At 53.2% G+C, this 12,463-nt stretch overlaps 4 protein-coding genes; 3 read left to right on the top strand and 1 right to left on the bottom strand.

Annotated features, from left to right (window-relative positions):
• Positions 1–1,069: 1,069 nt before the first annotated feature.
• On the bottom strand, positions 1,070–3,643 carry RCC_03397 (related to lipin Smp2; the record flags this gene model as incomplete). Its single annotated transcript, XM_023768687.1, has 1 exon — positions 1,070–3,643. One exon carries the CDS (start codon positions 3,641–3,643, stop codon positions 1,070–1,072), a length of 2,574 nt encoding a protein of 857 aa, XP_023624455.1.
• Positions 3,644–4,710: 1,067 nt separating this feature from the next.
• RCC_03396 (uncharacterized protein) lies at positions 4,711–8,313 on the top strand (the record flags this gene model as incomplete). XM_023768686.1 has 2 exons in its annotated part: positions 4,711–4,886; positions 5,001–8,313. The coding sequence occupies 2 exons, from the start codon at positions 4,711–4,713 to the stop codon at positions 8,311–8,313; spliced, it is 3,489 nt and encodes a 1,162-aa protein (XP_023624454.1).
• Positions 8,314–9,686: 1,373 nt separating this feature from the next.
• On the top strand, positions 9,687–10,282 carry RCC_03395 (uncharacterized protein; the record flags this gene model as incomplete). XM_023768685.1 has 2 exons in its annotated part: positions 9,687–10,048; positions 10,114–10,282. The coding sequence occupies 2 exons, from the start codon at positions 9,687–9,689 to the stop codon at positions 10,280–10,282; spliced, it is 531 nt and encodes a 176-aa protein (XP_023624453.1).
• Positions 10,283–11,628: 1,346 nt separating this feature from the next.
• On the top strand, positions 11,629–12,257 carry RCC_03394 (uncharacterized protein; the record flags this gene model as incomplete). XM_023768684.1 has 3 exons in its annotated part: positions 11,629–11,821; positions 11,871–12,027; positions 12,098–12,257. 3 exons carry the CDS (start codon positions 11,629–11,631, stop codon positions 12,255–12,257), a joined length of 510 nt encoding a protein of 169 aa, XP_023624452.1.
• Between the last annotated feature and the right edge of the window lie 206 nt (positions 12,258–12,463).

Below are 12,463 nucleotides of genomic sequence, written 5' to 3'. Positions count from 1 at the left end.
CTCGAACACGCAGAACATCAGAGTGCCAATCATGGATCATGCTGTCCCGCCTTCGTGAATGGTTGAAGAGATGGAACAACACAGACGACGTACCTACGAAGAAATGTCCGGATAACGGCCGAGACTCGCCCCAGAATCTCAGCGCAGGAGTTAGGAGATACGAAGAAGGCAATAGCTGCGAGATGCAACCTCACCTGCAGTCGCCACCCCTCTCACCTTTCTCCGCACGCCGTCCAACATGTGCATCATGAGCTCTTCCATCATCGTCTATCTGCATCGATGCATCGAAGTTCGCAGCCGAGCCAAGCATCGACCAATTCAGGCATGATCATTGTGCGTGCGTTGTAGGAAGGGGTGATTGAGTAGGCGTGCAGGTCTGTTCAGCGAAGCGTGTCCTTTTACTCTGTCGAAGCAGATGCCATTCTATTCAAGATAATGTCATCTACCGGAACCCTGAGCTCTACGACTTGCGAGTACAGTCCTTCATGTTGAGATGAATAGCGCGTAGCACCCCGGAGCTCATCTATCTTCAGAAGTCAATCAGTTCCAGAGACAAGCAATACCAGCGAGATCATCTGGTAGAATTATACCCGAGCCCGATCTCTCTCTGAAAGACGATTTTGAGCATCCTAACGTGGAGCCCATCGGTTCGGACGATGTCTCGCCCGGGGGATGCTCACCACGTCGCCCCAGAGGGTCTCAGTGGTCCAATGGACGTCTCGGTGGTCGAGAGTGTTCACGGAGCTATTCCAGCGGATTCCAGCGATTTGATGGACGTCTCGCCGATCGAGAGCTCACGGTGCGTGTTGTGAGAGAGCTGCTCTCATCGCTAACATTTCGCTCCTGAGCCTAATCCCCATTGCGTACCACGCACAATACTCTCACATACTTTGTTACAATGCGCAACCATTGAAAAAAGGTCAGATGGGTCGTTCAGAGCAGTGTGTCCAAAAGAATGAAGCCAGGCTCTACAGGTCCATTCACCATGCTATATAATACAGTCATTATACAGAATCCCAATCCCGCTGAATCGCAGCACCAAACAATGAATGACCAAGTTCCTCTCATGTCACTTCTTCCATCCCTCCCCGAATCCTAGTCCACCAGCGACCTTGTCCTTTACACGACCTAGGCGACTCGGGCTGTCAATTTCTACTGCAGATCTTGGCGTACGGGGTTCCTCCAGCTTGGCAGGGCTGAGCTGTGGTGTTCTGGGGGCAACAGGAGAGTGTGCGCCACCCCTCGAATCCTCGAGCTCAATCCCACCATCCTCGTCGTCTTCAAGATCAGATTCCTCATCCTCGTAGCCTTCCGCTTCGTCTTCGTACTCGGATTGCAACATTGAATCTCGGAGATCCTGCTCGCCGTCGTAGTCATCCGCAAAGCTCTCGGCAACAGATTGATCTAGACTTGGCCGTCCCGCATCAGTGGCATACAGACTGTCGCCCATCTCGTCCTCACTAAGTACGCTGCCTTCGCCTCGTGTATCCACTTTGTTGAGACGATTTAAAGCGGCATCGATCGGAGCATCCTCATCTTCGGAATCGGTGAAGTCTGCAATGTCCAGCGGCTTGTCTCTCCAGTAGTTGAAGTCTGTGAACTCTTCCCCACCGCCTTTGACCAGTAGCCCAACAGGTGGAAAGTAATGATCAACAATCTCTCGCATAGTGCTATATGCAGTTTTGTAGTTATTCAGACTTAGCAAGTCTAGAGAGATCTCTGAGTTGGAGTTGATGGTGAAGATCCGAATGCTCGGAATGWTGACACTCCGATAACTTAGCGCGTCCGTCAACCGATTCCCGAAGCCAGCATAGAATGGGCTTCCACTTTTACCCTTGCCCGTTCCAAGACCAGGAGGCAATGGCTTTAGTCCAGCTTCCACAGCAGTCTCGGTGACATTGTTCGCTCCGCCATGACCGGCAAAGAGAGCCATGATGTCTCTAAGACATGCCATTTTGAAAATCTCTGGCTTACGCAGGTAAACCTCTCGCCTCAGCGCGGCAATGGTTCTGTCCGGGCTGAGGATGACGGGTCCAGGAGGAAGTCGGAAACCTTCTTGCACGACACCTTTGAGGTATGCGCGGGTGGTATCTGCTTGTCCAACACTTCTGCTGGTGAGATAGAGGAAGTTGTAGCCATTTGATGCAATCTCAGTGTACAGCTTTGCGACTCCGGCGTGTGTCCAATCTCGGCCTATTGTGTTGAGAACGTGACCTAAAACGTCAGATTTGGTGATGGTTCCATCAATGTCTGAAATAACAATGGGAACATCGTGTCTCCAATACCACAACGTTGCGGTGCATGTCGCACGGTTGACGGTGAAGGACATGGTGTTGGCGCCGGACCTTAGATTCATCGTTTTGAGCTGGTCAGACGTGAGACGCAATGTTTTGGCGTAGTTCTTGTTAGGATCGCCCGATACTCCAGGTGAGCTAGGCTGGGAAGGAAGACCAACGGCACTATCGGAGTCTCGTCTGCTATGCATGTAGTCGGACTTGGATCCATTGCTCTGCGCATCGTCGCTGTGATAACCAGGATCGGACAGAGCGTCCGTGGAAGCGTATGCGGTGGGAATGAGGTTGCCAATACCGGCAGCAGCACGCTTGTCCGCGGCCTCCTTAGCCTCTTCGCTGCTGTATATCCAAATGTTGCCCTTTTCGTCCGCACCGATCAGTGCGCCAATGTCGTACGGTCCGTCTAGCTCCTCCGACAGGAGCTGGCGTGCTATGCCTTCTGCCTGCAGAGCCTCTAGATTTCCGGTCTTGTAGGCRCCCATGTCAAGCATGAGGTCTCCCGAGTCCGTCACTTGGTTGCTGATGTTGCTGCTCCACAGCTTCTTGGACAAGGCCATGGCCCGCAGTCGCGCCTCGTTCTGCGCGTGTGTTTCCGAGCCATCGTTTCTAGTTTGATGCGCATCCTTGTGCAGTGATGGTGAGACATGGGATGTACCAGCAGCCAAGAGACCATCCCTAGTATCGAGATGGCTATCAATCGCGGCTTTGGCCACCGGGAGGACTGAGTCGGACGCCTGACGTTCCAGCTTTGGCGCCGCGTGCTCATTGAAGGAGGTGAAGTCACCAGAAGAGACACGCCTAGCCAAGGGTTCCGGTGGAGAAGTGGACAGAAGGCCGACTTCGCCTGCATCGCTTTTGGCGCGGCGGGCGAGATTTGGCAAGGGAAAGGAAATGCCCTCGGTCGTGCTGCGGCCATGACCGCGAGGAGGTAATTGGGGACTGGGAGGAAGTCCGCTTGGCTGTTCCAAATCAAAGGGATCTGGCTCTTGCAGTGCGGGTGTTTCGGGCGGACTGGCGTGGAGGGTGGGACTCGATACGGGTGACACGGGCGGACTGGTCTGCAGTGCCTCCGGCACGCTGTCCTGCGTCTCAAAGACAAAAAAGGCCTCGCCGCCCTCGCCAACCTTCATGGGGAAATTTCGTTTCTCGCCATTCACCGTGAGCTCCACCTTTTTCTCGTACGGCCGCAGCAGCTGGAACTTTCCAAAGCGAATGTGAAAGGGAGAGCAGGCGAGCGAGCCATCCTCCTGCTCGACTACAATTACGTCGATGGCTCCAGAGAGGGTGGCGGGGTTGAGGGAATTCCAGGTCGACGAGACGGACCCGCCGATGCTACGGAGGTAGTTCATTGCGGAGGACTTTGCGGAGGGTTTAGCGAGCGTAGGTGGAGGTCTATGGTCGAGCGCGCAGTCGCTGCCGTGGTGCGCATGGGTCAAGTAGTTGCAGCCGCGGTGCAAGTCTTTTCTTTCGCGCGCTCGGTGGGTTCTTCCACTGATGTGTCCGTCACAAGATCAAAGTTGGTATCACGAGGCAGACGTCATTTGGAGGAAGAAAGCGAAGCGAGGCTCGTGCGCGGTGCTAGTCGGATGCCGATGGAGTCTGGAGGTGTGAAAAGGCGTGGATGCTCACAATGAGGGGCGGGATGGGTACGAGGAATGAATTCGAATGCTGCAAGTCCGATTATTATTATGCTGGAGCAATGTTGGACCTGTCTCAGCCCAGCGTTGGGGAACGAGGAGAAGAAGCCGCCCCCATGAATCTCACTCATCACATGCATGCGCATGCGTCCGACGAGCTAAGCCGAGCCAAGCCCCGAGCAGATCAAAGATGGCTCGTTTTCGCTTTCTGCCTCTTTGTCCCTCAACATACGAAGTACCATCTTCCCACACAGAAGAGGGTGTTTGGGCGTTGGAGTAATGTAAGGTAGGGGTGGGCATGTGCCGAGATCCTTACCCCGTCACGAAATGGACAACGCAATGCCCTCTTCAAGCCGGCCTGCAACAAAGTCTGACATATGACCCATGTCCATGACTTGGAATGAATTGGGACGATTGTGAAGATGAGGTCTGGAGATCATTGGCGGCTTCTCTCCAGTACACACCTTTGTCCATGCGTCATTCAACCCGGGCAAGGTGGAAGCGACAGACTGTACACGCAAGGTACAGTAGATGGACACTGTATGCACTGTAGATGTAGATGGCATCGTTGAGGAGAACGCCACCACCGCCAACCAGAACTACCRAGACTAACCCAATACAACAAGCTTTGGGGGAAGAAAGAAAGGTTCCTTCTTGTTTCGTCCCCGTGGGCCAGGACTCAGCTCCTCGCCCAACGTACCGCACGCTGCAGCTGGAACCATTGATACCCTTGATTATTACCTCCACCTCCACCCTCACCTCCCCAATGTGGGAGTACCATGGCCCTCTTTGCCCGCGCTGACACGGGTGATGGACGGACCTTCCTCCCGCTATCATCTCTCGCCCTCATGGACTCTTCAATCTATTTGTCGCACGCCATGAGTGCGCTCCAGACGTGGACCGTCCCTTCGGCCGTCTACTTTAGGCCGCTGATGCTATTTGTCGCCGTATCATGGTATGTCAACGACCGTGGATGCTGCCTCTGCACAGACACATCATTCATGCATACCATCCGCGTGACCACCACAACCACACCACCAACACATGACTGATGATGGTCTCCCCGCAGGCTCTTCTACCGAGCTTACCAGGTGATGAACAAGCCACTACAAGAGCTGGCTACACTCCTTGGCTTCGACATCCCGCCCACACCGGTCGTAGACCTAGCAAGCATCAAGGCCGACGGTGCTATTATACATTGGTCGCTCCCTGAGAAACAGACGCATCGAAGCACTCTTAAATTTGAGGTACATCTCAACGGCAATGTCATTGATACCCTGTCTATCAAAGAGTCCGCTGCGACCATCACCGGTCTGCAGCCGGGCTGCTTTTACGTCGTGAGGGTCGCCCTGGTAAATAACATTGAATTCAGCTCCAAAAGTGCTCCCATTCGTTTTCGCACCAAATCGGCGAGCTCTGCGGATTTCTTCGTCCCAACCGCCGACGGCAACGATACCGACCATGATGCCGCCCACGAGCCTATGCCGCGGATTAGGCCCTACCGAGGATTAAAAGACATCACGCCGGCGTCGCCAGATGCTGAGCTCATGGTGCGAGAGGGGAGCAATGGGCTTAATCCGCGCAGGAGCTTGAATGGCGGAACACGGCGACGCTCGTCGGGACTGGGAATTGATCGAAACGAGTCCGCCCCGGATGCCAGCGAGCCGCCAGTCGAAGGCATCGAGACCATTCAGCGACTTACTGAGAGGCTGGATGCGATTCGCAGAGAGACGGACGAAGCGGAGCGGCAAGCGAAGGAGGAGGATGAAGATGAGCTGCAGCAGAAGGATGAGCTGGTCAAAGAGAGGGATGAACTCAAGGCGGAGGCAATGGAGAAGGAGCGTGCAAGTCGGAATCTCAAGCGGGAGGTCAATACGATGGAGCGTCAAAACACCGCTGCTCAGAATGAGCGCTCAAAGCAGGAGCGGTTGTTGGAAAAGAAAAAGCAAGATCATCAGAAGCTCAAGGWCGATATGATCAGATGGGTTCGCGAAGCCGGGGAGATGWGACTCGATGTGGACCGCATTCAGCAGGAGAAGGAGGTTCATTTGAAGAAGGTGGAGGCTGACAAGGAAGCTCTCAGAACCCGCCAGGCGGAGGAGGCGGCTTTGATCAAAGCCCTCGACGATGAAGTCAAGGAGAAGGGCACCGAGATCAAAAAGCTGGAACGCACCATGAAGAACAACTCGCCAGACAGTGCAGAGCCAGAAAACAACATCTTACAACAGATGCAGCAAGACGCAGAAAACTCCAGGATGTGGGCGATGCAGTACAGCCAGTTGCAACAAGAGTATGCTGCGACGTATCAAAAGATGGAGATTGCAAAGCGGTTTTATTTGGAGCAGCAGGCTTTCCTTGAGACCCTCCGAGCGAAGAGAAGGCAGGAGGAAGCGTCGACCACTTTCAATCCGCCAACCGCACAGGAGCGAACTCTTCGAAGAGGTGACAGTCAGCGAACACAGCAGAGCGGACCCAGCTCTACGGACAGCCCGCGCCTTGCAACATTCCCACTCGCTACCAGTTCGTTTGGTCCCGGCGTGACAACTACAGCATCAATCTTTCCCAGCCATTCGTTTCTCAACTTCTCGAACGGAATGTCACTGACTAATCCCACCGACGACATGGACATGACCGACGAGGAACGAGAGAGAATGACTGGTGGTGCTTTGATGAGTCCGGGTGCCGGCGCGAGTCTTCTTCCCTCGGATTTGTTTGGAGATGGCGACAACAGGCCCGAGTTTACTGCTCCGCTACCCGGTCTTGGCTCTTTCCCTGGAATGCCTGGCCTGCCCGGGCTGCCCGAGTCCATGCGACATGTCCTTGCAGAGCACCCGGGACCAGGACCAGCTTCGCCTGCTTCCGCCAGCAGTAGATCGCCAAGCGTATTCGCCAGTCCTCAGGCCAGCCAGCAGAATCTTCACATTGGGTCACCAGAGCAGGTTGTCGACTCCGATCGGCGCTCAATTCGATCCACACGGTCCAACCGCGCCACAAGCGGCAGTGGAGCTGGTAGCCGATTTGGAGGAATGTTCGGCATCAAGCAGCGCACCAAGACTGTTTCTGATGTTGACGACGGACTGGCGCTGGGAAAGGCGTCAAGTCACTCTATGCCACGGCAGGATCAGGGTATTCCTGGCATCGATTCCTCCTCTAGGAAGCGGAATAGCAGCATCTCAGGGACAGTCTTCAGCTGTCTGGGAAGCGATGGTGCTCTGGATGCTCCGCAGCAGGCTGCCGCTTCCCGCCGAAGCAGAGGCTTCAACCTCTTTGGCAGCAAAGGCGACGGGTGGCCCAGCTTCCATAAGCGGCCAGCTTCACCACGACCTGGATCCACGCACTCGAACGAATTACCTCGTCCGTCTTCAGACAGTACCCGCTGGATGCCCGACGCATGGCCTTCCAGTGACGCTGCTGCAGGTGCTCGAGGTAGCCCTCTCGCTTTTGGTGCAGGCTGGAATCCTCAGCAGCCGGGCCCGTCCCGTCTATATGGATCCCGTCTCCCGTCTAGAAGACCATCGCAGCAATACGGCAATAGCGGCCCACCAGCAGATATCATGGAGGATGAGGATTCCGATGCCATGTCAACCCGTCGAGCCCATACACTGGGCGCGATTGGCACCAGACCTCCCGCTAACTTTTCAGATTCCAAAAGCGCTGTCCAAGAGGCTGCAGTGGAGGAAGAGGCGCCAAAACTCAACCCCAACGCCAAAGACTTCAAGTCTTTCTTTAGCAGCATGAAGCTGAAGTCTAGGAACCCGGAGTCAGGCGTCTTGTCTACCATCGCCTCGGCATCTAGCACTGCAAACATCGACAAGGGAGACTTTGAGGAACTCAGCCCACCTGCGAGCCGCAGGAGCAAGGATACACGTGACACTCGATCAATGACCACCACCTCCTCGATCGGCGAGTCTGGAAGAAACTCTCTTACTGATCTCCAGAGGACAGTGAGCTTCACGCCCTCCGACGCGGCGCCACCCACTCCTACTACCCCAATGTTGGGCTCATCGACCGGCAAGGAAAGTTTCATGCAGAAGCTCTCCCGCAAATCTAGTTCGGGTGGGAAGTTCGCATTGCCAACATTCACCAAACGGGATAGGTCTCGTTTGGACACTGGGAAGGCTACTGGTAGCCCTGTGCTGCCGGCTGATGAGAACAGCGAGTACGATGACCCACCTCCCAGTGCTGGCTTGCGGGAGAGGATGAGTCGCGATAGTGGGAGTGCAAGGGGTTGGGGAAGCGTGTTGAAACTTGGCATGGGGAAGAAGACGGGTGGGGAGACTCCTAGTGTTAGTGGATTGAGCATTGCGAGTGCAACGGGGACGGATGATGGGGATTCTATCAAAGAGGAGGATGGAAAGGCTGCTGTGGGGCTGGGGTTGTAAATGAGTGAATGATGCCTATGACATACAGTGCTTTCGAGCCTTGGCATGGTCCTCATTCTGGATTTGGCGACTGTGCCGCAACTTTCTCTGATTGTTTGTTAGTCCAAGACTCGCGTCTTGGACTCCAGTTTGTTAGATGCTCACATCACCTGGCGGATACATCGGGACCGTGGCATGAAGCTACGATGCCTCGAAGGATTCGTTCGCACGGCTGTTCACACGAATCCGCTCGAACTTTGTAGAAAAGGTTGTTGCGTACAAGCGAGACGAGAGATCGCAAGCCTGTTGCGAATCAGCTTTTGTTACCTCGAATGTCAATGATCAACTCCTGGAGCAGAGCCACGGATCATGAACGGTGGCTCTTGAGCATGAATTTGCAAAGCAAGGCCTGCAGATTGTAGTCGAGATTGATGGCAAAGATCTTACACTAGAAATAGCCTTCAAGTAAGCATTATACTTGCAACTCCATGTCTAATCAGTGTCAGCTAACATGTGACCGTAGGAGTGCCATCGACTGGCAGCTATCAGGTCTATTGAACCCCGGTTTGACATGCCTGCTGAGCTTCAACTGGACATCTCAGAGCAAGATCAATGCGGAAGACTCCGAGAGGATATGACAGTGCATTTGCCGCGAACGTCGACGCAAGCATGAGCATGCGGGCGACAACGTTGCTCTCTATACTGTATCACCTCGGGTCGTTGAACTTGCTATTCGACGCCCATACTGTGACCCTGCGGAAAGAAGCGTTGCATCGAACGATTGCTAGTGATGTTAGAATGTGGCCAAGCATCCTACAGGAATACATCTCGTGAGGGCTGGACAGCACCAACACTTTGCCAAGAGTGGATACCGCCAAGCCTTCTATAAAAAGGTTATCGACGAGGTGAATCCTGCACAGGATCGCTTCGCTTAACCTCATCCTTCAGGATGTCACTTCTATCAAAGTCTGTGATCAGAATTCCGTCAATGCGCAACATAGACCCACTACAGCCACCTCGTCAGAATCTACACACTGCGGCCGCTTCCATCTCAAATTGAGACATACCAACACAAAATGATGTGAATCCGATGTGGTTGCCGAAGGTACTGCCTGCTCCGCCTAGATGGAGAGTTGTAGAGGCTCACGCATCCGTGGATTGGACCGCTCGAAGCGAAGATGTTGCCCATTCGAACCGATTGCAATGAATTGTTGTCGACCCCACGCGACCCAGGTAATGTCATCACAGCCTGGGCATCAGCGAATGAAAGATGCAGGATCTCAAAGCTGTGCAGTCGCTGTTGGGTATAAGTACTGAAGCTTTTCTGCACTCAACCCAATATCTCCAACAGCAATATAACACCTTCCAACCATTCCTCGAATCCAATATCAATTATGCAAATCGTCAAGACTGTCGCAAGCTTAGCCTTTCTGGCGGCTGTTACCCATGCTCTAAACGACCCTTCGATCCCAAACTGTCTTCAAGGCAGTACCCGAGTTCCCCCAACCCACGAGAGGGCTCAGTACCGTAAAGTCCCAGATGGGCGTATATTGGCCTTCTGCTTCACTAAAGGCGACGGCGCCACAATCGACAACAACTGGGTCACCGATCTCGATGCAATGCTGCAGCGTCGCGTTGACGGAGGTGCATGCTGTATCGATTGTCTCCCTACAGCAGCCGAGAATGGTTGCACAGGGAATTCAAAGATTTGGAACATCGATAACTGCAGCTTGGGAGATGTGCCTGGTATTGATCAGTACGTGTGACTAAAAGCCAAGGGCAACCTCCATATACGTGACTCGTGCTAATTCTCTGTGCTAGGTACACTAAGGATGCTTTTATGGATCTTATCATAGGGCTTGCCAACAACGGACAGACAATCGAAGCCCTCGACAAGACGCTTGGGGGCTTATATCCATATTTGACAATCGACAGGGATGGGTTCCGAGAGCAAGAGTTTGCCATCATCGGGGATGGAGATACCTGTTGATTTTGATCGTCGATCATGATAGAAACAGGGACGCTGGCGGTCAGAAATCGGTGAACATGTGGACTTTCACTGGGCTCCATTCTGTTTTTCGGGAAGACCGAATGTAATGGGAATACCGTATAGCCTCCGCACAACCCTACGAGGTTGGGTGGAAATTGCAGTAGATGCGTCCAACTACTCTTATATTCTCTTGCAATCGAAGCTCCCCTATGTACGACACAAGTATCGCTTTGAAGTATGTKCCATGTACTTGCGATGTGACAGCAGCACAACATGCCGGGAGACTGTAAGAAATATTCCCTTGATTCAACGCGAGAACTAGCCAAATACCTCATAGCCGCCAGTATGTAGTAGGGCTAGCTGTGGGAAATATCATCTCGAACGGCCTTGTGAATCCGCAAGTGCATTACATCGGAACCCACCCAGCGCTGTCGATGTTGATGTTAGCTCTCATCTAGTGATACCGGGACTTCTTGTAACTCTTCTTCACGACTGTATGCTGCTCGATGGGTCACTCATTCGGGATCCTCACTGCCCTACCTGAATACTAGCATGAAGGATGTGACACAGCATCGAAGGATTTCTAGTGCCGAGTAGGGTATGGCGCTAGTGACTTCAATCCTTCAGATGCTTGAACGCCGACAAGACCTTTTGCGAGGGAATGCCACATTTCCGGAAGCAACATACTCTCCAGATCATCCTCCAGGGGCTGGTGCTTTCCCATTCTGGGCAATCGACAACTCCTTGGATTGCAGTCTAGCTCAGGATCCATGTTGTTTAGCGGGTCGCCTTGGCGCTCATGACTTCATTCACTGTCAATGTGGAACTCGGCCAGGCATCAGTGAAGGTGTCTTGGRGCATGATCTGAGAGAATTCAGTTTCCACGCCGTGGAGGAGACAAGTCTTACAGGGTTCCATTCAATCAGCAAACAAAGCCCTCTGCTAGGATGTGGGACAGGCAGGATTTTGCTCATGCCCATCATGACATACTGCAACCATCGGTTCCCGAACGCGCATATCATGACCGCAGTGTCTTCAGATGATCCGGGAGCCAACAAAGATGGCCTACGCTTTCGACAAGGTGGTTAGCACCCGGAATCCTTTTCCACGCTGCGCATCCACAAGCACAGGGATATCCAGTGATGAACCCTACCTTGTCGATGGATCCGAACTCGTATTGACAGTGAATAGTGGAGGGGCTTCGTCATGAGCTGAGTCTCGACGATTGTTGACGTTTGTCAGGATCTTTGGGCCTTGGGAATATAAATATCGCGCTCACCCTTACTCTTCACCTGCTCAAACACATCCAACAGCCATCTTTGCAACCTCGACATCAAACATTCACAATGGCAATCACCAAGACTATCATGGGTCTAGCCCTCCTCGCCATCTCTGTCCATGCACAGAACCCAGTCTGTCTCGACTCCGGCCGAGGTGGCAGCGCCTACAACAAGGCGCAGACGATTCAAGTCCCTGACGGTCGTGTGCTTTCCTTCTGCTACAACTCTGGCTCTGGCGCTACGATTGATCAGAACTGGGGTAAGCAGGACAGACATGACCCCTAAGAGCATCTCTGATAGTCCAACAGTTACCGACATTGATGCTATGCTACAGCGCCGTGTTGACGGAGGAGCATGCTGTATCGACTGCCTTCCTACCGCGGAGGAGAACGGCTGCACGGGGAAATCAAAGATCTGGAACATCGACAATTGTGATATCGGCGATAAGCCGACTGGATTGGACCAGTGAGTGCACTTCGACGACACAGGAGTCTTCAAAGCTCTGCGTTCATCATTTGCTGATACTCCATTTCAGATACTCTAAAGATGTCTTCATGGATCTTATCAAAGGTCTCGCAGACGAGGGTCGAACTATTGCAGCGCTGGAGAATAATCTTGTCACGTTGACTATTGATACTGCCGACCACTTTCGCGAGCAGGAGTTCACCATCAACGGCGATGGAGACACTTGCTAGGTACTTAATTATCACTCGTTACACAAGGTGACGGAGGATGATGTGCTGTTGGAGAGAAGGAAGCCTGATCAGCGCTTGACCATTTGAATGGGGATGAATTATCGTGGTATAGTGCTCCAAGGCCTTCGGATCTTTAAGATGAGCTGGCAATATGGGACTTTTACAGCGAGACCTCTCCATCGTCTTACATAGCATGCCAAATCAAT

The sequence above is a fragment of the Ramularia collo-cygni genome, assembly GCF_900074925.1.
Source record: "Ramularia collo-cygni strain URUG2 genome assembly, contig: RCC_scaffold04, whole genome shotgun sequence".
Taxonomy (NCBI): domain Eukaryota; kingdom Fungi; phylum Ascomycota; class Dothideomycetes; order Mycosphaerellales; family Mycosphaerellaceae; genus Ramularia; species Ramularia collo-cygni.
The sequence above is the reverse complement of the archived record's forward strand: the minus strand, read 5'-3'. Positions and strand labels throughout refer to the sequence as shown.